Source organism: Lathamus discolor, chromosome 3 (assembly GCF_037157495.1).
Source record: "Lathamus discolor isolate bLatDis1 chromosome 3, bLatDis1.hap1, whole genome shotgun sequence".
Classification (NCBI taxonomy): Eukaryota; Metazoa; Chordata; class Aves; order Psittaciformes; family Psittacidae; genus Lathamus; species Lathamus discolor.
Genome location: NC_088886.1, coordinates 33,881,781 through 33,906,339, shown reverse-complemented (window position 1 = coordinate 33,906,339; position 24,559 = coordinate 33,881,781). Strand labels below are relative to the sequence as shown.

Sequence of the window (24,559 nt, the reverse complement as noted above, 5' to 3'; positions counted from 1 at the left end):
GCTGCATCCATGATGCACTGAGAACATAGAAAACCGTGAACTGGTCAGAAGCTGCCCTGAGATCACCTGGATACCAATGCAGTGTCTTAAGAACGCTGATTGTATGGGACAAAATAATATTTCTTTTCTATAATTCTAATGTGCAGGATGAGGAAAATCATTATATACCAATTTTCCACCAGAAAATGTAAAGCTTAGTGTTTCAAGGCAAGTGCTGTCTTTCAAAATGGCCATAGATATAGAAGAGGGAGGATTACCTATTGGTTTTTATGGAGAGAGGTAAGAGAAATGTCACCTCTTTTTCTCACATGAGAAAATTAAAAATTAATTCTTAAAGCAGCAACAAGCTCCCCAGACCTCTGGGACAATATAGGCTTACAGGTATTAGACACTTCTGCCTGTATACACAACAGTCATTGACCTCAATGGGATTTTCCCCAGATTTAATTAAAGAAGGGACTTTTCTGCAGTGAAGTGTGGCACAGCAAGATCTGCTAAAATAGCCCTGAGAATTAATGAGAAATATATTTTCTCAGTGCTATGTCAGGTGAAGTTCCCGGCGACTGGAAAAAGGGAAATATAACCCCCCATTTTCAAGAAGGGGAAAATGGAAGACCCGGGGAACTACAGACCAGTCAGTCTCACCTCTGTGCCTGGCAAAATCTTGGAGCACATTCTCCTGGACAACATGCTAAGGCACATGAAAAACAACAAGGTGCTTGGTGACAGCCAGCATGGCTTCACTAAGGGGAAATCCTGCCTGACCAATTTGGTGCCCTTCTATGATGGGGCTACAGAATTGACGGATAAGGGTAAAGCAGTTGATGTCATCTACCTGGACTTGTGCAAAGCGTTTGACACTGTCCCACACGACATCCTTGTCTCTAAATTGGAGAGATATCAATTTGATGGATGGACCACTTGGTGGATAAAGAACTGACTGGACAGCCGCACACAAAGAGTTGCGGTCAATGGCTCGATGTCCGACTAGAAACCAGTAACGAGTGGTGTCCCTCATGGATCGGTGTTGGGACCGGTCTTGTTTAACATCTTCGTCGCTGACATGGACAGTGAGATTGAGTGCACCCTCAGCAAGTTTGCCGATGACACAAAGCTGTGTGGTCCGGTTGATACGCTGGAGGGAAGGGATGCCATCCAGAGGGACCTTGACACGCTTGTGAGGTGAGCTGATGCCAACCTTATGAAGTTTAACCATGACGAGTGCAAGGTCCTACACCTGGGTGGGAGCAATCCCAGGCACAGCTACAGACTGGGCAAAGAAGAGATTCAGAGCAGCCCTGCGGAGAAGGACTTGGGGGTGCTGGTCGATGAGAAAATGAACATGAGCTGGCTTCAGTGTGCGCTCGCAGTCCAGAAAGCCAACCGTATCCTGGGCTGCATCAAACGGAGCATGACCAACAGGTCGAAGGAGGTGATCCTGCCCCTCTACTCTGCTCTTGTGAGACCTCACCTGGAGTATTGTGTGCAGTTCTGGTGTCCTCAACATAAAAAGGACATGGAACTGTTGGAACAAGTCCAGAGGAGGGCCACGAGGATGATCAGGGGACTGGAGCACCTCCCGTATGAAGACAGGCTGAGGAAGTTGGGGCTGTTCAGCCTGGGGAAGAGAAGGCTGCGTGGGGACCTAATAGCAGCCTTCCAGTACCTGAAGGGGGCATATAGGGATGCTGGGGAGGGACTCTTCGTCAGGGACTGTAGTGACAGGACAACGGGTAACGGGTTAAAACTTAAACAGGGGAAGTTTAAATTGGATATAAGGAGGAAATTCTTTCCTGTTAGGGTGGTGAGACACTGGAATCGGTTGCCCAGGGAGGCTGTGAGTGCTCCATCCCTGGCGGTGTTCAAGGCCAGGTTGGATAAAGCCTTGGGTGGTATGGTTTAGTGTGAGGTGTCCCTGCCCATGGCAGGGGGGTTGGAACTAGATGATCTTAAGGTCCTTTCCAACCCTAACTATTCTATGATTCCATGATTCTATGATGCCCAGGCTGCCCAGAGGGGCTGCCTGTCAGCTCCTATCAGTCATTCCATTAGGAGGATCGCAAAACATCCCTGCCATTGCCAGCTTGGAAACCTCACGCTCCATAGCAGGACATGGGTCAAGTGTGAGCATGCAGGACTGCTGACGGGTCTTGTCACCTGCTGAGACTGCAGAGGAGGTTTTGGCTACCAAGAGCTTTTTCCTTTTAAGTTTCTTGATTTGGCTTGTCACTCCACAAGGTGTGAGATAAAGCTGAGTTCTAAAGGAGCTGACAGCATTCATCGCTGCACTGTAGGTGTTCAGCCACCTTGCAGGGTTGGGTTGTCATTTAGTTTATTGTGTGATGTGTGTATTTCTCTGTGCTTGCAACAGCAAAGATTTTTGAAATGGAAGCACCTGATGTTCACAACAGCATCAAGACAGCAAAACAAGTGTCTGAATACCCAAACCTCCATGTCAGCCAATGCATGTGTTGCTGGAAGCTTTCTCTGTGACACTGAGTTTAGCTGACAGAAATGTTCTCAGACACACAAGTTTGTGAGCTCCATGTGCAGCAGTCACAGAGCCAGTATTTTCTATGTGCTAGGAGCAGCTCTGTGATGGCTGCAATCTTGGCCAAAACGCTGGTGTTGAACAGGAACTAAAGCTAAAAGATCTCCATTTGAGCTGCAGCAAATACACATTGGCTATGTTATGGAATAAAGTCTTTTAGTACAGGTGGTTATGGAAGCTTACAGATACGAACCTACAAGCTTTGAAATGCCTTCCTGGGGTTCTGTTAGTTTCTGCACTAAGTGTGCATTGCTGGTGCACTTAGGCTAGATGGGATTGACCTTGGTTGGAAGTGTATAGCGGATGCTAGAGCTGAACCTTTAATATAAAGTAGGTCACATGGTTTTAACAATGGAATAATAAGAGCAACTAAGTTTGCAGTAGTGAGTTAAGTCTAAGATATTTATAAATTCGATACTAAAGGCACTTAACTCTAAGACGTTTGTGCCAGATACTGGTGAAGTCAGACTGTGACTTTCCAGATTTGTGCAAAGTTCAAGTTTGAGAATGTTGGTAATTTTTGACATTGTGGTATCCATGCGATGTATTTTTACTCATGGAATAAAATGTCCAGCTTATATTGCAGTTTTTAGCCATTGGAAATAATGGCTAAAAGAAAGAGGACTTACAAAAGTGTGAGTAAAACTGGACAGTTTGGAGAAGGACTTTTTCTATGGGATGAAATATCTCAAGACCATTGTTTGCTTTAATATTACCAGCTAAGAAATTACATTGCCGACAATAAATGCTAGGGACCTTACTTCACTGATATAAAGAATAAGTTTAAACTTTGTCTTGTTGCTACTGCTTTGAAGGTATCAACCATAATACATTTAATAACTTTCACATTATTATTTATTGTGATGAATTCTATTTAAGTCACCTATTTTTAACCTAACAGCCAATACACAAATCATCCAGAGCATATTCTGTAGTGGATTTGAAGAAAAAGCCCATCCATTTGATCATATATTAACTTAGAATGTATATTTTCAATCCATGGAATAAAATATTTGAACAGAAAAAAAGGCCCAACTTACAGAATAATATTATCCAATGCAAATTACTTTTTCACTTCTCATCAGTATTATACATTTATCTCAGACTGGAATGGAAGGTGGGTATTAATATTCAAAACCAACACAGGGCATTAGATATTACATATCACTGTACAGAAGATCCAGAAATAGATGATTTACTTTAAAGGGGATAATCAAAGAAAGCTAATCAAAAAGCTAATCAAAAAGAATATTTAAAGTTGCCTTGATCATGATCCATAGGTGCATGTACAGGGAGAAGATTACAAGTACTAAAGGTTCTTTAAGCTTTCAGAGAGGAATGCTTAATATAAATTGTTGGAAGTTTGGACTGGGTGTGTAAGATCCCAGTTTGTAAACTGGGAAAGAAACAGGGGGCAATAATGAAACAAATAATTTATGAAATGGGCTATGTTAAATAGTCCATTATTAAACTGTTTAAATGGAGATTGGGTAACTTTCTTAAAACCAGACTGCTTTCTTCTCTTGGCACCAGTGTAGGAAGGTAAGGGTGCAATTCTGTGGTGTTTTCATGCAGGAAGTCAGGTAATTAATTCATCAATATGAGTCCATCTGGCCTTAAATATCTGGCAGTCTGAACCTTGCAGTTTGCATAAGAGGAGGTACACAGTCACATGGAACAGATTACTGCTGCTGAAGAAGAAATATGCAAAAGTTAATAACGAGTAGGAGAGCAACTGAAGGATGTTTTAAAAAGAACTGTGAAGAAAGAGGACTTCTGGCAGTAGATGTCAAGGATAGAAGAAGTTCAAAAGGAAGTATCAAACTAAAATCAGGAGAGGAAAACCAAAGGAGATACAAGGTAAAGATGGCTCTGAGCATGATGAATAGATCAGGAGAGAAAAAAACCAGTGATTTAGAAGTAGAATAAATAATAAGGAGCTTTGCAGATATGAATTAAAGGCCTGATTTTTTTGCAGTAAAGATGTCAGCTGCAGGATTCGAGTGGTCTTACAATGTTTTGAAGCCATGAAAGAAGTAGAAGGTAGGCTGTGAGGAGGAAAAGCCTTTTCCAGCAGTTAAAAGAATCATGAAAAGAAGAAACAAAAGTAGTCAATGACACACCAGAAGATTATATACATGACCCACTGATCAAAGCAAAAAGTGACATATCTAATCTAAAAATCTTTTTTCAGAAAAGTAAAAAAGAAACCATCCTGTTCACTGTCTATTCCCTTCTTCCTCAGAAAATTTTGCTCATGGTTGTGAGCCAATGCTAGCGAGCTCTGGGGCAGAGGAGTAGTTCGCAAGAAAAGCGTGCATCAATAGCTGTTGCTCTGGTTACAAAGGCACATGAGCATGTATAGTTGTGACAAGCTATTTTCAGCTTTACACCGTGAAATAGAGAGAATATTTATAAAAAAGATTATGTTACTTCTGCTTGGTCTCTCTGTGGTGGAAAGTCCCAGTGCAGTGTCACATGCTACATCATCCCGCGTAATTGTTGCTGTGTGCTCTAATGACATTGAAGTCACCCCTGATGCTGAGTGCACAGAACTCATCAGCTTGGGAAGGAAAAAGTTGCTACTGGTTCTGGGGATATATCTTCATGAACAGCATTTCTTAAGTGCTAGCTATTAACTTGAGTGGGAGCGGTACTGGGCACCCAGCTGCCTCCACTGCTTGTGTGTCAGCATATAGATACCGCTGACTCCTTAGCTGAGCCCACGCTAAGGCATATGCACAAAAGGCACAAAATTGCAGAGCAATCTCAGTCTCCCAGTGAAAATCAAGCACGGTGGGGGATCAAACAAATGGTTAGATCTCTGCTGACATTTCAAAGCTTCTGCAGAGAAAGATGACAGCAACTTAGGTTCAGGAGAAAGGCAGAGAAGGAGAGGGAATGGGGCACAAACATCATGGCGGAGCCTCTAGGTACTATGGGGTCCTGGGAGGCCCACACATCAACTTGCAACACACGAGCTCTGGAGTGAAGCAGAGATGAACCAGAGCCCTACCACTGCCAAAATCCTTTGGCCCTTGCTATCTAGGAATATGATGGGAATGACTGGAAGCAATTCAGTAGCCCCACGTCAGTTCTGGTTTGTTCCCATCTCAGCCCAACCACAGCTTCTGGTTTAGACTCTATGGGGAGACACTGTGATAAATCTTGTCCTTCATGCCACTTTGTGGGCCCTGTTACCTAGCAGGAGAGTTTGAACCCCTGGAGGAGAGGACAGCTATGACAGCTCCTCCTTTAAAGGTTTATTCTTTGAAGCTTCATGTCCGTGACATCAAGAAGGGAAGTCAATGGATACGAGTGTTAAGAGACAAAAAAAGACATTCCATTTGAAGAAATGACCCCTTCATGAAACTTGTTTGTGAACTCAAGATTTTAAATGAGTCTGACCCAGTGGGAAAAAAAATCAAACTGTTCTGTACAGGAGAAATTCTCTGCTGGAAAGCAAATAAGAAAGTTCACAGGCACTGCAAACACTAGCCCAGTGGGTAATTCTCTGAATGAGATGCACTTTGCACTCACAGCAGTACTGAAATTCAGCAGCTCCCAGGACTGAGATTTATTTAATTTTACCAATAAGAATGCAACTAAGAATAGTTTTTAAAGGAAGAATTTACTGTGGAAGTGAAGATAAAATACTAGATTCTGATCTTTATTACCCTGGCTCATGTCAGACATATTTTGCACCACCTCACATAAAGTACAGATGTCACAAATGTTCTCACAGAACAAACTCACAAATGGGATCAGAATCAGACTCTGAAATTTTATCACTAGGGACATATATTGGACCAGAGGGCAAGGTCCGCTCTTGGAGACAGAAGGGATTTCCACCACTTGGAGCTCAAACACTGCACTCCCTCTGAAATGCACCTTGTTCACACTGAAATTAGGGGGGGTGAAGGCTGGGGCACCAGTGGCAGTGGTAAGATCCTGCAGCAATAAGTGTCTCCCAGCAAAAAGGATCTAGCATCCGCTAACCTCCAGGTTTGTAGGAGAGCTCTCCTCAGTGCAGAAGGGGGTACCCTTAAACTTAAATTTGTGCTGATACGGCTAAGCAGCCACCTCAAATAGCTCCAGAGACAAATTTCATTGAAATCAATAGTCTACTCCCCACATAAGTAATCTTTGTGGACTGGGGTGTTACCTAACCATCCTTCACAGAGCACTTTAGGTTTCTCTGAGACCATTTGTTAAAGTCATTTTTAACTCCCCTTCCAGTTGAAGAGTTTGGAAAGGTGTCAGAAGATTAGTATCATGCAAATTGCAAAAGAAAAGTGTCACTAAGGTAGGAAGACTTCACAAAAAATAGCTTAGGGAACTATACAGTATCCAGAATTAAATTTTATAGCAGTCCATAAAATTGAAGTATGAGCCAAGGGTTAACAACCTTGAATTTTGCCCTTAAAATTAGTCCAAGAAGATCTACTTCATTATAAATACTGTAGTACTATATAGTGTCCTGTTGATTGATATGGCCAAGAGCTACCTTTGTCGGCAGTCTTTTAAGCAGTAATCCTTCATTTTGGTCTTAATAGTAAGATAGGCACCTCCTTCCTCATTGGGCTATCAATTTTTACCTGCCAATACAGTTTGATGAGCTTGCTTATATGCTGCTCGGTGCCTCCTGTCAGCCAGTATATATAGTCAGCGATCATGGCGCTCCTGGTGACAAAAGCAGAATAAATGAGTGTACAGGGAGGGAAGGATGTATATAGCAATATTTAAAGGAGGTAATTCTTAAACAGTGTAACATAAGGTTTGTATCAAAAGATTACACATAACTCTCAGTCTTTGTGCAACTTCAGTAAGATAAGCATTAGTAAACATTTTTCAGCTAGCTAAACTATCTGCAAGCAAACATCCCTACATTTTCTTTTAATAGCTTTTCCATATTTTACTCTGAGCAAATATTTAATGACTGCTATACAATATTCTAGTCTGGGTTTTTTTGCTTTATAGTATTTGTGGAGGATGTATGTTATGTGCAAGTACATTTCTTCTAGGACAGCATCAACATGTATAACACCCTGTGGCTTGGCCATTTGAGCTTATTACCGGTCTATGGCTAACTCATAGTTCAACTTTGATTAAACTATATCTTAAAAAAATCCCAACAAAACAAATTAAAAGTAATCAGCCATCTTGCTACCTAATGGAGTATGCTTTAGTACTCCCACTGTCTGTGACAATCATTGCATTGCTCTTTTTAGACTGAGGGATATTAAAATACTATTGTGCAATGGATATTAATGTAGAGTCTTAACAGACTCTAGAAAATCAGTTTGCTTTTATGGCTGCCTCTTCACATTGCTCTCCGTTTCCTGTTCTCTAGAGATTCCAAATCCAATTAAACATGACTAGATGTAATTCCAAATTGTCACTTAGTCAATTAAACATATAATAATCTTCTGTACCTAATTACTAGCACCAAAAGTTTATTTGTTGATGTAGTGCTAGCAATGTGTACTTCTGCATGTTCCCCTTATCATTGCCTATATATTAATTGTGCTTTGACATTACCATAAATTGAATTTGAAATTTTCCCCTAGTTAAAAGTGTCTCACAAATAGTAATCCCAATCCTGCTGTTGTACCCTTTCAAAATGTACTTTTCGAGGCTGTATTATGTTCTTAATGAGACATAACCAAAAATACACGGATTTAACAATAAACATTTCAAAGCAAGGCCAGTATCAGGGGGTAACATATTGTTACAAACAGGAACTAAATCTTCCCTTAGATGTTCCCATGCAGCTCCCATTAATTTCACTAGGAGAAAAGCAATTCAATAGGATCCATGGATTTCTGCATAAGGACTGGATTTAGCCATAAGCTTTACTCAATGCTCATTTAAATCATTGGCAAAAATCCTCTTGCCTGCACTAGAACAAAGAGTGGTTTCTAACTGAACATCATGAGCCCAGCCGGCACAGGATGAACAAAGCATGAAATCTTCATTGCCTTGAAATTCATTGGCAAAAGTCTCATTGACTCCAACTGGTGTCAGTGTTTAATCCCAGGGATGACATATGGATCCTGTGGATGAAGCAGAGAAGGTGAGCAAAGCGTCCAGCTTTGCCTGCTTGGCCTGGGATAGTTTTGAGGAAAGACCTTCACTATGCTCTGAGGTGGAAAAGGGAAATAACTGTGTGGCACAGAATTAGAGGGAATACTTTGAATGAATCCGTCATGTTATTGTGTACCTTTGGTCTACCAGAGGTGGTCTACAAAGCTTCCAGCTACCATGGCAATGGCACAGCTACTCTGTAATGGTGTACATGAGCAGTGGTGGCCTCCTGCAGCCACCTTGTCAGAGAGAAGGAACTTTCAATCTAAATTTAGAGCAATTCTTAAGCACTAAAGCCTTGTCTGCCTTGGAGTCAAAGGACATTTGCAAGTGGTCATTTACAATTTGTGATCCTATAGATATATCATGCCTCAACTGCTGTCATTTCAAAGATTAAAACTGGCAAATCCTTAACCTGAGCATCGCCCTGTCTCTGCCTGCTGCTGTGGAGCACTGCCATGGGTCGAACGCAATCAGTCGATACGGAGACACCTGCAGTGTGTTTTTCCATCCCTACTGCAGGGCTGCAGACTGGCGACGTGAGAATGCATCCCACTGGCAGCACGACATGACAACCAGTTTGCCACCTCGTGCTCCTTGATGGCAGCCAAGACTTTTCTCCCAGTGTGGCACTGTTTTCAACAGAGGAGATAAGTGCAGAGCCCTGGACAAATCTGGAATAATTCCTCAGACAAGTTTCTTCATCTTTCTCTGTTTCTCAGCATCAGCTATAAAATGCGGATGATCATATTTGACTGATTTACTTATTTGGTGTGTGAGTCCTCCTGGCACAACCTTTTGCTAATTCTTTGCAGCATGCTTAGCATAATTTCACTTTGGTTGTGGCAGAGGTCTCCAGGCATTGCTGCACTCCAGACAAATGCCTTTCCTCTTTATTCTTCCTCCTTAATTTGTTGTTATTTAAATAATCAGAGACACACTTATATTTCCAGCATTTGTGGTTAGTTTTTCAATGCCCTACTCATTTTCTTCCATATTGGCACGCATTACATCAGGAATGGCAAAGAACAGACATAAAACCCCTCTGAGCCTTTCACATGCCTCCATCCCAGTTTTCCTTCTCAGTCCCTTGTCCTTCAGGGAGCACACTTGCTAATGTGACCTTAGGGTTTACAATTAAAAAATTCCACTTTCAAAAGAAGCACAAGCATCAAGGCTCTATGTGCATGGCCTGTGTCCAACCCCAAATGTGCCCAAGTTAGAGAGTGTTCCTTAAAGGCCTCCGAAGCTCAATTCACAGAACCAAAGTGACACATGCAGTAGGGAGCTATGAATTCCCAAACACAGGGACACAGGTGAAATTATACTGTCTGAATATGGTTACAGGGCTGGGCACTGAAAAATATCTAGGCACCTAAATTCTCAGAAGCCAAAAAACTGATTGAGATATTTAGGTAGATTAAAAGCCTGTCTTCCGCTGAAATACATGAAGGTCTACATAACTTAGCTGTGCTCCTAAGTCCAGGTGAGTACTTATCCATGTGGCCCATAGAAATTCGGGTAACAAAGAAGGACATTCAGTAAGCAAATGGTAAGCCTGTGAGACACTCTAAAATGAGACTTCTGCAATATATTATTTAATGAAATACTATTTATGAAATTATTATTTAAGATCCAGAGCAAGTGACCCAGATCTTTAACATCTTTTTCTCCCTCCTTCATCAGAGTGAAAGCCTATTGCATGCACATATCTCAAGACACCATACTTGTTTTTATTTCTTTTTTGGTGGATTCATGTGCAACAGCATTTCAGCAAAGCTGTCCAACCTTCCTTCAATGATACGGCTATCTGGAGGTTTTCTTCTTTATTTGGAGGGCCCTTCTTTATTTTAAAATAGACCTCTTTGTGATAATTTTGTACACTGCACAATGCAATGCTTCCATCTCCTGCAGTGTGCTAATGAAGAAGAGAGAAATTTGCTTTCCCTAAACTGAGACAAAAAAGGGATAAAAAAAAAGAGGGATGGAGTTCAAACTGCCTGACTCTGAAGCTTCTCTTATATCTGATAGAATTGCCTGGGGAACAGGTAAAGAGTTTAGCTGAAATAATAGTCACTTTTACAGGTAACTCCGCAATTCAGATTACTCTTGCCATTTCTGTTTGTATGTATACATTTATCTCTTGCTTGCATTAGCCCAATATTACTTACACTTTCGCATATACTAGATACATGCTGTGTCTATTTTTAAAACAAGTTTGAAAATTAGTTACAGAACCAGCTGTAACCTTGTTTTCTACTTGCACACTGAAAACATTGGTCCAACCTGCAGACTGATAAAATATTAAATACAGATCATCAGGGGAATCTGTAACGACTAAACTAGGCACCCATTGTTGAATTATCGTCAATTTTAAATGTAAAATTATAGGTGGAATGAAGCATACAAGACTCTAGAACATACTGTAGGACTGCATTTTTATTAAAGGTTTAAGGGGATAATATATATCTTGAGAATGAAGCAGAGTTGCTTCATTGCTCACGGGAACTCCATAGATAAAAAGAAGTTATATGGTGAGTACAGTAGGGATGGGTAGGATTAATTCCCCTCCCAAACAGGGCTTTCTGAAGAGCAGAAAGCAGTTCTTGAAAGAAGGAATTTCCTGATACATTGACTGCTATTGCCAGAAACAGAATGAGGGACCACTCCCTCCCCTGTTACAATTTCAAAATGATATTAAATGTGATATGTAGATATGTAATGCTATCAGTTGGGATCAGCTGTTATGTCATGTTGAGGTTTTGGACAATTAATGTTGGCCAGCAACAGACCTCACTGTGATTTGTACCCCTGGAGTGACTACATAAGGGTCCAACTTTGAACCCTCCTGAGCACAAAGAATATAACAAAGGAATCCTAGAATGGTTTGGATTCTAAGGGACCCCAAAGATCATCTAGTTCCAACCCCCCTGCCATAGGCAGGGACACACTCCACCAGACCAGTCTGCTCAAAGCCCTGTCCAACTTCTGACATAACCACTTCATTGATATTCAGAAATATTTGCTTCATATTTACAAAACCATCCACCAGTTTTGGCTTACTAATTTGAAATACTTAAAACATGCCTGAGTTTCAGGTGTGCAGCCCACCAAGGAGCTCTGTCTGATATGAGAACTGAAGTAGTTCTGACAATGCACCTTCAGGAACACCTTATGGGATGTGGCAGAAAATGTGACACTTCCTTCTTTCAGAACATGAGGCTTTACATTCAAATGTTTTTTCCCTAGTTGCTAGTTCAGGTCATTATGAACTTCCATGACATAACCTGGCCCACTTAGGTTAAGCAATGTTTTGCAATATCTGCTCAATCTGGCCACTTGGTGGTGTAAAATAATAAGATATATTTCTGTATGTGCAAGCCAAGAGCATATCACAGATCCTAAACTGTCTCCCTCAGCCCATCTCCAGACATGTTATAGAACTTGTAATAGAAGAGTCAAAGGTAACTTTTGCTGCACGACGGCTGCTGACACTAACAGCCAGCATACAGCTAAACCTTTTGCAGCAGCCACACAAGTGCATGACAAGAAAATGGATGGTACAGGTATAAGAAATATGGAGAGTTTTCTGGAATGCACCAAAGTGTTACATTTTCGAAGATGACAAGACATTAGTACTGTTGCTAAGTACTTGTGTGTTCATTTACCACTGTAAATACTGGGAAATATATAAGGGCAAGACTCAAGGTCAGCTCCTTAAACCTTGACTGCTCCCAGTGAGGTACAGAGAAAGAAAAGAAGGGAGGAAGCCCTGCAGTGGAGAGGAATATTTCTCTGCAGGTTGCAGAGCCTTAGGAATAATCACAGCCTAGGCACATTATAGCCTGACAAGTAGCAGAAAATCACCTTTGCTCCCTACTTCAAGTGATCTCACCTGGATCCTCAGTACACAGTACTAATAGGAGGCTCTGGGAGCTGTTGCTCCCTACTTCAAGTGATCTCACCTGGATCCTCAGTACATGGTACTAATAGGAGGCCTTGGCAGCTGCTATGTGATGTTAGTCCTGCGCAGACCTACTGCTTGGAAAGCGTAAGTATATATATATATATATTTCCCCTTTTTTTTTTTTTCTGTTTAAAAGGAACTTTTCCTATTATATTCATATTTAGATACATATTCTCAGATGTAGATACCTGGGTATTTAAGCTCTCCAATGCAATAGTACTGAGACTAAAAGGCAAGATACAAAATAAGGTACTGCTCTATTCTGCATGACCTTTCTTATTTTCTTCTGAAATTATAACAGGAAAGTGATGTTTGTAACTGGAATAAGTAGGAGGTAATAATTTTAATGCAATTATCCTATTTGAAAAGTGAACAAAATAATAATAGTTAATTTTTAAACATATCTATATAGCCTAAGTAAATGTAAACTAATTATTTTGATGTTATGGAGGTGCTTGGAAGCCATTAGATGATGAGAGATAAACACAACTCCAGAATATTAAGCAAAAAAGAAATTATTAACATCAGGATTTAGTTATATGTAGACTAGCCCCCAAATGGGGCAAACAGTTATGTTATCTATGCATAACACCTCGATGTTGCTAATTCTTGCAATGGACTGGCTAAAACTTTCTTTTATGCGTTTCAGAAGTGAACCTTAAGTGCACTGGGAAGAAGCTCTTCTGTCCTGCCCAGCCCTTCTGGATTGGTGATGGGGTATGCTTACTGTCTTTGCTGAAGTTTCTGGGTCATTAGCCTATTGCCAGAAAAAAGAGAAGTAAGTTTCCTGCAAAGAAAATGGCACCTGTACTTAGAATACATTTATTACATTTATTATCTGTCCCATGGTTGCATGCAGGTAACAACTTTCTGCATTGTACTGAGGTTGCTATGCAGTGATAACAAGCATTTCTCATTTAATGGCAACTGCCACATAAGGACATAGAAATTGCTTTACAAACATGAGCTGAGTGATGCACAGGGAAATGACAAATCTTTTAAAATGACAAGAGATGCTCAAGAAAATAGGTTGCTTGCTTGTCCAGCAAGATCTTGGGCTCTCTGTGTGCTGGTATGAAATAAGCACTAGTCAAAATGGATATGCTCTACAAATCCCAGGAGGTATGGGAGGCCCCACTGCCTGTGTTAGCCTCATGGCTGAGCCATTTAGAGACAGGATAGGCTAGCTGGAACCACGTCTGGCAGAGATGCCATGAAACTTCCAGAAATCCATGGTCTGTGCTTCTTTTGAATTCTTTGTTGGTGCTTGCCCTGTTCTCTCGTGTTTCTGTGTCTCATGCTCCCTGGGTTAGGGGCACATCTTGCACTGTCAATGGCTGGATTTGTTTCTGCCAGACATGGAAAATATGAGCGTTGAAAGCTGCCTCTGATCTGCCCCTGTTGGAGCCAGCTGTTGTTACATGTGGACAACCTCGAATGGTAAAGAATAATATGTGTGGCACAGAAATAACAGGTAGTAGGCACAGTCTAACATCATATGGTGGTGTCAAATTAAGGAATAGGCTGTGTGGACTTTCCTTTGGGTTTTGACCCCAGCACTTGTCGAAGCTCCTTTCCTAGATGCAGTTTATGCAGCGCTGCCTCTGCAGTGTTGCTCTGGGGAGTCTAGAGATTACAAAACCAGCCAAAGCTCGCGGACCCCTTCGTGTGTGTGGGAAGCGGATCCCGTTTCCTTCCTAGTCCTGGGCAACGGGTGCTGCCCGTGCAAAACGCTTCCTGGCAGAGGGGGGCCCACTGCCCGCGGAGCCGGCTCACCGCGGAGCCGCTGCGGGGCTGCGTGTGGGTGGTCGCTCTTGCGCAGCTCCCAGCCTAGGGCAGTCCCGCGGCTCTGACCCCTGGACAGCCCCCGAAATAAGGGTACGCAAATACACCTCCCTGGCCGGGAGAGGTCTCTGCGTGCTGGGGAGCCGCGGGGCTCCGGAGGGAACCCCGGTGCTGACGGGAGGGGGGGTCCGTTGCCATGACAGCAGATTTCCCACGCTCCGTCCTTTTTAGGAGTATTTTTTTTTTTTTTAGTGTGTGTGTTTTGATTTGTTTTGTTTTGTTTTTTTTTTTTTTTGGTTTTTTGTTTATTTTAGTTGTTTTTTGTTTTTCCCCTTCCAGTTTAGGAAAACTGAAACCATTAGGATGGAGAAACAATATAAACCTTCACCTGTTTTTCCAAGAGAAAACCCAGGCTGGATGCAAAGGCAGGTTGCACTGGTTTAGAGGCACTCAGCAGTGTGTCCCCAACACCAATTATTACTACAACTTTCCTTAGCACAACTCAGTGGCTCGTAAAACAAACCCGGACTTACAAACTAACCCAAATTATTCACCTAGCTTTCACACACTGTGTTTTCAAGTCAGACGAAAAGGGGACACACACCTGAGCTCTTACAGGGGGCTGAGGTTCACTGCATGCAGACCTAGTTTGCTTTTAAGATGATGGATTTATCTAGATTATTTTGTATATATTTAATATGAATGTCAAAAAGCTGAGTCAGCCGTACCCCAGCTATTAAGATCATCAAATGTCTTCCTCCTTAATGCTTGCTTACCCCTACTCTATGCAGTCAGATGAATATGAGTTGTTTGTTCTGGCAGAGGGACAGACAGTCTGTTTTCCCTTACATGTATACAACTAATTTCAAGTCACTAGTGTTCTAGCTGGTGATAAAAGAGCTATCTTAAGCTTTTCGCAGAACACAGTGACACTGTTAAATCAGCACAGCATTTTGATTAGCAGAAAGATGAGAGCTATACAGCTTAATGAGAAAAAGGGATAAAATCTCTTCTGTACTTAAAACTCCAGTTTCAAAGCAAATAGGTGGCAATATTTTTCTGTAAGTTAAGAATTTTCACCTTACTACCAATTCAGGGCTATTCAGTGTCAGCAATAGCCTGCACTATTTGAATAAAAAAGAGAAATTGCTTTCATGCCTTATTGCTCATCTGGTTAGACCTTCTCCCATGGGTGCAGCTGTGGGGTCACAGCCTGTGGGCTTGGTGACTTGAAGGGCATGTAGGCTCTCATAACTCTTCCTTCAGGAGCTTTGAGGCTCACCCGTGGATGCATGTTCCTTTTCTAGCACTCCTGTTCTTGAAAGCAAAGGATGGTGGTTTGTCTGCTCTGTCTTTAGAGACAGTATGGACCTCTGAGGTTCTTCTGTGACTTACGCATCCCCTTGCACATACATATCCTTTGTCTCGTCCTTTATCTCATCCTTCCCTAAGGTAGAAATCATAGAATCACAGGATATTTTGGGTTGGGTATATTGCCAGGAAAGTTGAGCTCTCCTTGGCCTCCTCCAAGAGCATTTTCTTAGTTTAGGGACAGAAGTGCGCCCCTGACTTCCCATTCTGGTTATCGGTGATCTTTTAATCATGTGTCCTTTGGCAGGGTACCTCTAGTAGCTGCTATTGAATGCTCATCCTAAACCTAAATGCCTTCTAATGCCTAAGACTTCCCAGTAACTTCTAGACTAAATTTATGTATAATGCATTTATGGTTCAAGGGCCAAGATGATCTTTCCACTGAAATAGGCTTCCTCCCATCTGATGTTTAAATCTTTGTGAAGAGCAGTCCTCTTATCAGAGATACCAGTAGAGGAGAAATATATTTACTAGCTGACATCTAGTGTTTGCAGCACTTTGGAATTCATCATTTGCAGATTCTGTGACCCCACATTGGTGTTTCTAGGATTGCTCTACAATGCCAAATGGCCTTAGGCTGCACTATACATGGTGGCATCCTATCAGTGCTATCCCACAGGAATTGCTATTGCAGCTGACAAAATTCAGAAGTGATTCTGATATGGGCATATCAGACTCCTCACATTAATTCAGATGTCCTTGCATTTTGACTGCTTCATGTGCTTATTCTCCTGCTGTACTATGAAAATGACACACAGAAGAACTTGAGAGACGTTTAAATTACAGTTGACCCCACTCTAACCTATTACTTTCTCTGAACCAAAGAATTCAGTCTCGTGTGTCTTCAGAGACAGAATCTCTGGGGATTTCAGCTTGATAGGTAGGCTGAATTAAATGTGGTTATCCATGCTGCTTGTGCCAAGCAGAACGGTTCAAAACCAGCCACTCCTGTTCACTCGTACAGTGTTTTAGGTGTATTTAATGGACTATGCAATAGCAAAAAAATCGCAAGAAGGGGTGGGAAGGCAAGGGATACTTAAAAGCAGAAAAAGGAATAGAGTGACCTTTTTCTCATGGAAAAGGCAAGCAGAAATAAATGATGGCTTATGCTAACAAAACTCAAGCTTGTCTTTCCAGAAACTGCAACTGAATATCTGTGCCATGGTGTTTCTGTAATGACTGAAGTACATTCTGCACCATTAGTGGGGTTCAGCTAAGACCAGCAACTCCAGTGTGATGACAGAAGTAGTGCTAAGCTTAGTTTAACACAATCTGCAGAAGCAGCTCTGCACAGTTGCTATAACACTATGTTAAACTAGGCTAAACTCTGAATACTGCAATAGTCACTGCTTTTGGAATCACTCTGGATTCAGTCTGTCAGAGTGTTCCTCTCCTTTACAAAATATGTAATCTCATTTAAAATCTAGTCCCCTGAAAGATACTCAGTGTGGGGGAAAAACAGGCTGACAGGGTTCCCCTGTGCCTGCTGATGTAGTAAATTTACTGCTTGCTTATCTGCAGTGACACTAACCACGATTTTGGTTTTTTGTGGGGTGTTTTTTTGTGTGTTGTGTTTTGTTGTGGTTTGTTTAGTTCATTTGTTTTTGTTAATCCTATTTATGAACACCTTCTTAGCTCATACTGTCTTCTCAAATATGGGCCTCTATATGCGTTGCTGCTTAGGACAGATCAGTGTCTGAGAGGTTATTGTTTAACTTTTATGATTGTTCTAAAAATCTTCAACCTGTCTTTCAGAGGAAAGTCTTCTTTCCCCTGCAGCACCCCAAACAATTGGCTTGTGTCACTTCACCTGTTGGGCTTCTAATGGATTTGTGGGTTTAAAAGTGTCCTGGACAGGATTCTCTACCCGTCTGTCGTGGTTTAAACCAAACCACACAGGTCGTCCACTCACCCCCCACCCCCAACCCTCCCCACTCCCAGGGGGATGGGGAGGAGAATCAGGAGAATGTAACTCCCACGGGTTGAGATAAGAACAGCCCAGCAACTAAGGTATAACACAAATCACTGCTGCTACCGCCAATGATAATATTGATAAGAGAAAATAACAAGAGAATACGATACCACCACCGAACGAGTTCGACCCCCCCCGAAGAGAGAGAGCCTGCCCCTTCCGGGCAACTCCCAGTTCCCTCTCCGGGCATGACGTGCTGTGGTATGGAATACCTCTGGCTAGTTTGGTTCAGGTGTCCTGTCTCTGCTTCCTCCCGGCCTCCCCTCCGTCCCCAGCAGAGCATGAGACTCACAGAGTCCTTGGCCAGAATAAACATTACTTAACAACAATTAAAAACAATCGGTGTTATCAGCTCTCTGCCCAGGCTGGAAGTCAAAACACAGAGCTTGCACCAGTTAAGAAGAAGGAGCAAAATGGCTCCTGGTAAACCCAGGACACCATCATAAAGTGACTATACTCTCCTAGCACAGCTCTAGAATGTCTGGCTGATCAGTGGACTCAATTGTTAATGATTTAGAAGGTGACAATTTCTCTTTGAACCAATGCTCTAACAAGACTTGGGAATAAGCGACTGTTATTAGTGAGATATAATCCAACCCAACCCCACCTCCCTTCTTCTCTCCCCCTCAAAAAAAAAAACCAAAAAACCAAAAACCCATAAGTGGGTTTACAGACAACTGAAATATTCCAGGTTTGTCTAAAACTGTGTTTTTAAAGAAATCTGGAAAAACTGTTTTCTTGCCTTTGGGAACAGATTTCTTCTCCCTGTCCTGACCTGTGAAAGCTAGGGAGTCTTTCAGAAAGAAAGTGTTCGTCCCAGAGCTTTTGGCTGAAGTCCAGCACAGAAAATTGAAGTTCATCTTCCCAAATTCTCTCTGCAACTCTGCATATCTGCTTGGATAAAGTTGTCTTCCATTCTCTGTACAAACTAGTTTTCTGCTATTTTAATAGCTTCAGAGCAATACCACTAGTATCCATCTTAAATGATGAAGCAGAGTGCCCTTTCAGTCTCTTCCCTATGTGCACTCACTGTTCTTCCATTAGTTAGCCAATGATTTGTGAAATATTTTGTGATATACCTTGTGGTCTTCAGCTTAGCAGTCCTCTGTAAGTGTCTAATGTTACCAGTAATGGTGATACATACCAAGCCACCATTGCATTTCCTCATGCATTTCTTTCATTTAAGTATGTTAAATGGTTAAAAACTCCTGCTGCATGTTGAAACTTTGAGGTTTTGGCAGCATTAACGGCAACATACAAGCAGAGCTTCCTCTCGTAGGCTTTCCTCCTGCCAGCAGTTCCCGTTCACACCAGCAATCTCATCAGCTGCACACAGGCTAAATTTTGCAGCATACCACAGTGTACCCAGAGATCTTGATTCCCTACCCGCCCCCATCCACTCGGAGCCCACCTGAGCTTCTGCCCGGGGTTATGGGGAAACCAGGAAGAAGAAGATGCTTGTAACTTTGCCCCAGGGCAGCCCAGGTACCCGATCAGGGCTCACCCCTGTGCCTGAGGAGGAGTAAATGCTCTTGCATGCATTAACCTAACAGCAACTAGGGACAAAATTGGGATTTTTCATGCTATGCCAAATGGGAAGATTGGAGCTCTGTTGCAAGTGAGATCGTATACACAAAGCCAGCGCAAAGCTCCCACTGACTTTGAAAAAGCCTGGATATAAGGTGGTATCCTTACTACTGAGAGCTGGAATGAAAGAGATGTAGAGAAACCATTAGAAATCCACAAGCAGTGGATTACCTTGCAGCTTCAGAGTATCTCTCTAAGCACCTAAACACAGCAGCTTGGCGCAGGTGATTCCGGAAATAAGATGGATTCGAAATAATGCTCCTTCAAAAGAGGAGAGAGACAAGTTTAGATTTCTGTTCGGTAAACCATTAAAAGCTACTAATAATCAAACTGTAAGAATCGTACTGTACACACTTACTCTATACAGGTCAACACTGTATGTCTCAAATGTAGTATGAACTCTCTCTTGACAGCTGTGATATATGAACAACATTATTAAAATTTTTATTGAGGTTGTATCACAAATACAGTTTCATTGGGGTTTTGTGTATTGGTCTAGGAAAAACGTTCCTGTGGTAATATTCTACATTGCCTTTAGCTTGTAGGAAGCATAAGCAAAAATGCTACAGTACAACTTCATGTTAACTCCTAGCTCCACAAAAATGAGTTGCAGTTGTCTGATTATCTACCTGGAAAAACTGTATGTAGCATGTGTTTTAATGTTAACTTGGTAGATTTGTGAAACACTTTCTGTACAAGTGATAGGTTCTATGTGGGTGGACCTTGGCATGTTTCTTAGACCTTTACCTTTAACAGATGCAATTCCAAGTGTAACAAATTACAGGCTTTAAGTCAATATTAGAAAGAAGAAGAAGGCTAAAAATAGCATAAGCTAAGCAGTTAGATTGGCAGACAAGGTAGACTTCTGATGTGAGCAGAGGGAGGGCAAGAGTGACAGCTCCTACATCTAGTTAGTTCCACTTCTGAGTGGAACCAAAGAGTGACTTGGCTTCTCTGGTCAGCACTTCTCCTGATGCTTGCAGAAAAGGTACATACAGTGTGTTGTAGGATGCCTAATTTAATATTTATTGTTACATGCATGTAGAAAATGTAGAACTCAGAACTATGCTTTCACAGTCCAACACTTGAACAAATGCTCAGAAAACTGTATTGAGAGAAAGCTTTACCTTGCAGGAACTACCTGTCTGGGAAGAAGGTGTGGGGTTAAAAAAACAGTGATGAATATCATGTAACTTAAGACATTATTGGAAGGAGTGCAGACCTTAGTGACTGAGTGGCGCATCTAAATACTGAACTAAAATACAGTGTATGAAATGGCATGAGATGTTAAAGATCAGTTTTTCTAATGAGAAGAACGAATCACTCTTAGCAATAATGAAAAGATAATGTCAACTGCAAGCATGGCATGCTGAACATGGTTCAGGTCTGAAGTTTAGACAATACTGATGGTCACCAAAACTTAATTTAACCAAAGCAAAGTCATCAAAACATTAAATACTATCAGCATTTAATGATTTGACCAAAACAGTAATATCTTCCGTGGATCACAACTAGTACTTCTGCAAGCTATTTTATGAGATTATGGTTGCTGTAAACTGTAGTCAACAGCTGATAATAATAATATTGATTTTTCCTTCCCCCTGTTCCCCAAGTTATCGGCTCTACCACAGCCAAGCAATAGCACTATGAAAGTGCTATTTATTTGAAAAATAAATCAATAATTCTCTGGTAGTTAGCAACACATTTTCTGTAAGTCTTTGAGCAGGATGTGCTGTGATAGGCTTATAATAAATATAGAACTGTGGCAGATTTTCATCGAATTAGATACTGGCTCTCTATTTTGCATCTTGAGGTTTGTTTTTTTGTTTTTTACCAGTCTCAAGAAGTTCAACTGCTTCTCTTGATCTATAAACTCTATACTGAAAAGTATTGTAACATGCCCTAATAGCTTGAGCAAATATCAGAAACCTAGCTTTGACTTCTGGCAGTTAGGTTTGATGTTGCTAGGCTGTCTGTAGCCTATACGCTGGAAATAATTGCTGCTGTATTACTATTCTACCCAAACCTTTACTGTACTGATGCAGCTGCAGTTTACTAGCCTTTATGATGAGCCGTTCTAGTTCAGTGCCAGGTGTGCCCTAAAACTGTGCAAAGCTATCCTTTTGGCTTTTAAACCTGAATCTGTGTTTCAGGTAATTTTGGTGAAAAGGCAAAAAAACCCCACAACCCTGAATGAGAATAGGAAGCAAAAGAATTGTACAAACAAAGGTTAAGAGGAAAACTCTTAATTCCAGGAAGTTCTTCTTCAAATAGGAGCAGATGGGGGGCCCATCTGGCCAGGCAGAAATGTGCCAGGCTGTGCAGAGTGAGAACAAGTCCGTGCTCCAAGATCCACCTCCAGCCATGAGCAGTCTTGATACTAGGCTGGTTTATCCTGTAATTAATTAGGAGGGATGTGTTTCAAGAGGGAGGCTTGACAGAAGAATTAGGAAGGGAAGAAGGTGGTGGACACACCAGCTGCAACACACTCGGAACAATCCCTGTGTGCAGCAATTTGTGCCATCAGCAGAAACACTGGTCCTTTGGTCTTTTTACTCATGTGCTGCCATTGGAGCTTCAGGTAGAAAAAGTTTCAACAGGAAATGCCTGAAAATGAATAGTTCTTATTTTGCCCAGAGAAAACTTCTAATCTGCAAAACTGCAAATAAAGTCACTACATCTGAGGATTAAAACTTGTATTCTTGCCAGGTTTTGCCCTCATCTGTCAAATGACTAGGCTAAAGTAAACTTGAAATAGATTTTCATTTATTTTTCATCTTTGCTGTAATCCAAAAACTACCCTGTTAAAAGCCTTTCGTAAATCATGTGGTCAGTTTTTCTCAACAAAACAGTCCTTAAGTAATGCTGTATATCAGCCTCTTTTGACATTTTCATTTTTTCATCTTGACATCTTCTCTTAAAAATAATACAGTGTTTGTCCTATTATCTTTTTTTTTCAAACTGTGAGGAGGGGGAAGAAGTCATCAACTCTCTCACAATTGGAGTATGTGAATCAAAAGTGCGCGCGTTAGTCTGTGGTTTTCTTCCCAAGTTTTTCTTTCAGTCTCGCTGCCTGGTGTTAAGAAAAGAGGTGTGGCAAGAAACTTGGATTGCTACATCAAAACTGGCTGTTAGAAATCACTTTGCTTCTTCTCTAAGGTGCACATCCTCTATCAAATTCCCTCCCAGATACAACAGGGATTTAACTCTGACTAACAGGAGAAAGTGCCTCTGCTACTACCCACCACATTGTACTTGTTTGGCCTTTATAGGCCAAGAAAAAGTCAATGAGGTGATTCTATAGATGAAACAAGTGTAAAAAACACGCTTCACCACTAAAGCAGATAAACTCATTTTTCTTACTGTGAGTAAAAGATAGTTTGTTTGTAGAAGTGCATGCAGTTATTTCTTTGAGTAGCAGAAGCTTTTTCTTTTTCTTAGTTGTCCATGCTTTTCTCTGATACAGTGTGATCTTTACAGATGCATTTTAATAGTCAATTGTAATTTACTATTAGAGAGGAATTAGGAGATTTATCAGAAGTAAAAATTCAGTGCTAAAGCAATATGTGCCTCTGCAGAGAGACATAAAGCTAGCATGGGTTAAAGGGCTGGCACATCCATGTGTCACTGGTACTGACTACAGATGAAGTTGCTGAGGTGTTCTCACCACAACATTAAATACAATGTCAGTGCCACTAGTGTCAATTAGTATTCAGCAGAACCACATATTCAGTTGGTGTAGACCAACACAAAGCTTTTATCTTCAGTGAATACTGTTGATTAGTACAGTTGATGATCCAGCTCCAGTATACTCGCAGATGAACCTGACGAATCCTGTGCAATTACACTGAACCTCAACTTTTTTCTTTTTCCTTGTTTCATCTATATGGCAGGGAGCTTATTATCTGCAATGTAGTTCTAGTCTTACATCTGTCTGAGTCTGACATACTCTGTTCTGTGATCCCATCGGCTGGTTTAAGAGTTCAGCTCTAGTAGAGGCAGTCAAATCCCTGAACCCTATGGTAGCCAGGAAGCAATCTTACCATATTTTCCTGCAGTTTGTATGTGCAGCTATGTTATGATTTTATTTAAGTTTTATTTGAGCACTTAATAGTGGAATGTTTGCTTGTAGCCAACTTTGTATTCTAAACCACTTATCCTTCCAGTGCTGTTATAGGGAACTAAGAGGGATATGTCTTGGATATACGCAAAATCTTGTGGGCTTCTGTGCTCTATGTGAGAGTTTACCAAAGCTGACATCCTGAAGAGGTAAAAAATCCTCCCTGTTGCACCAAGCAGGTGGAAATATTTAGTAGGCTTGTGAAAGCAGGCATGCTGAAGCACTTTGTCCCAGAGAACAAGAGTGTCGTGGTTTCAGTGCTAGTAGGCATTAAGAAAAGCAGAAGGAGGCTGTCTGTGGTGAGGAGAGCCGCCTGAAGGGACGTGCGAGGGCGGTAGGGCCTTTCTCCTGAGCTAAATTTGGTTTCTTGGTAGCTGTGCAGGTTCAGACATATGGGTCCATGGGGAGTTTCTGTTGCCACTAAATGCCTGGCTGCGATAGTGCCCACTCTGCCCTGCACTTGGAGGCCTTTTTATGTGTTGTGCGTGCTCTGGGCCCTCAAGGAAGGAGCACTGGTCCCTCCCTGCCCTTGCCACTCTTTGTTTTAAGGAAGTGACATAAAAAACTAGATAATGTCTGTGTTATACAGGAAAAAGCTGGAAGACAAAGGGGCCATGTAGATGTAGCAATAAGAGCATCCATAAAGGCTAATCTGGCAGACTGGTCTCTTTGGTAACCTCATAAATCATTAGGAATCCCTTCTAATGTAGTTGTCATCACTGAAACAGCTGCAAACAAAGACATAAAAGCTTCTACTGAACTTCCCTTTATGCTGAAGGACAGCTGACTTGTCTGTGTGCAGTTGGATTTTTTTTTTTGTGCAACCAATTAGAAGTAAAATGCAGTTATGGGCAAGAACCTTTAGTGCACTGAAGAAACCATCTCATGAAGTTTTTGTATCTAAACAGACAAGATGGGAGGAAGTGTGGGTTCCCAAAAAAGGTTTCACACAACGCCTTTTCTCTGTCAGTAAAGTGAAATATAACTGTCATACTAAAAGGTTTTGCAGCAGCAATTTGCTTTGAATTGCAAGCATAAGATAAATGTGCTATACAGGTCCCGATTCCTCAGCTGTGAAGGTGGTAAAAAGGAGAATGCTCTTCAATCCAGAAAAAGAGA

General features: G+C 41.5%; 1 protein-coding gene across 1 annotated transcript in view; it reads right to left on the bottom strand.

Annotated features, from left to right (window-relative positions):
* The window catches only part of SPATA16 (spermatogenesis associated 16), an 81,762-nt gene that overhangs the window by 35,547 nt on the left and 21,656 nt on the right, over nucleotides 1-24,559 (bottom strand). The window contains 2 exon segments of the mRNA XM_065670350.1: nucleotides 7,150-7,234; nucleotides 19,492-19,581. Coding sequence (XP_065526422.1) covers nucleotides 7,150-7,234; nucleotides 19,492-19,581 — 175 coding nt within the window.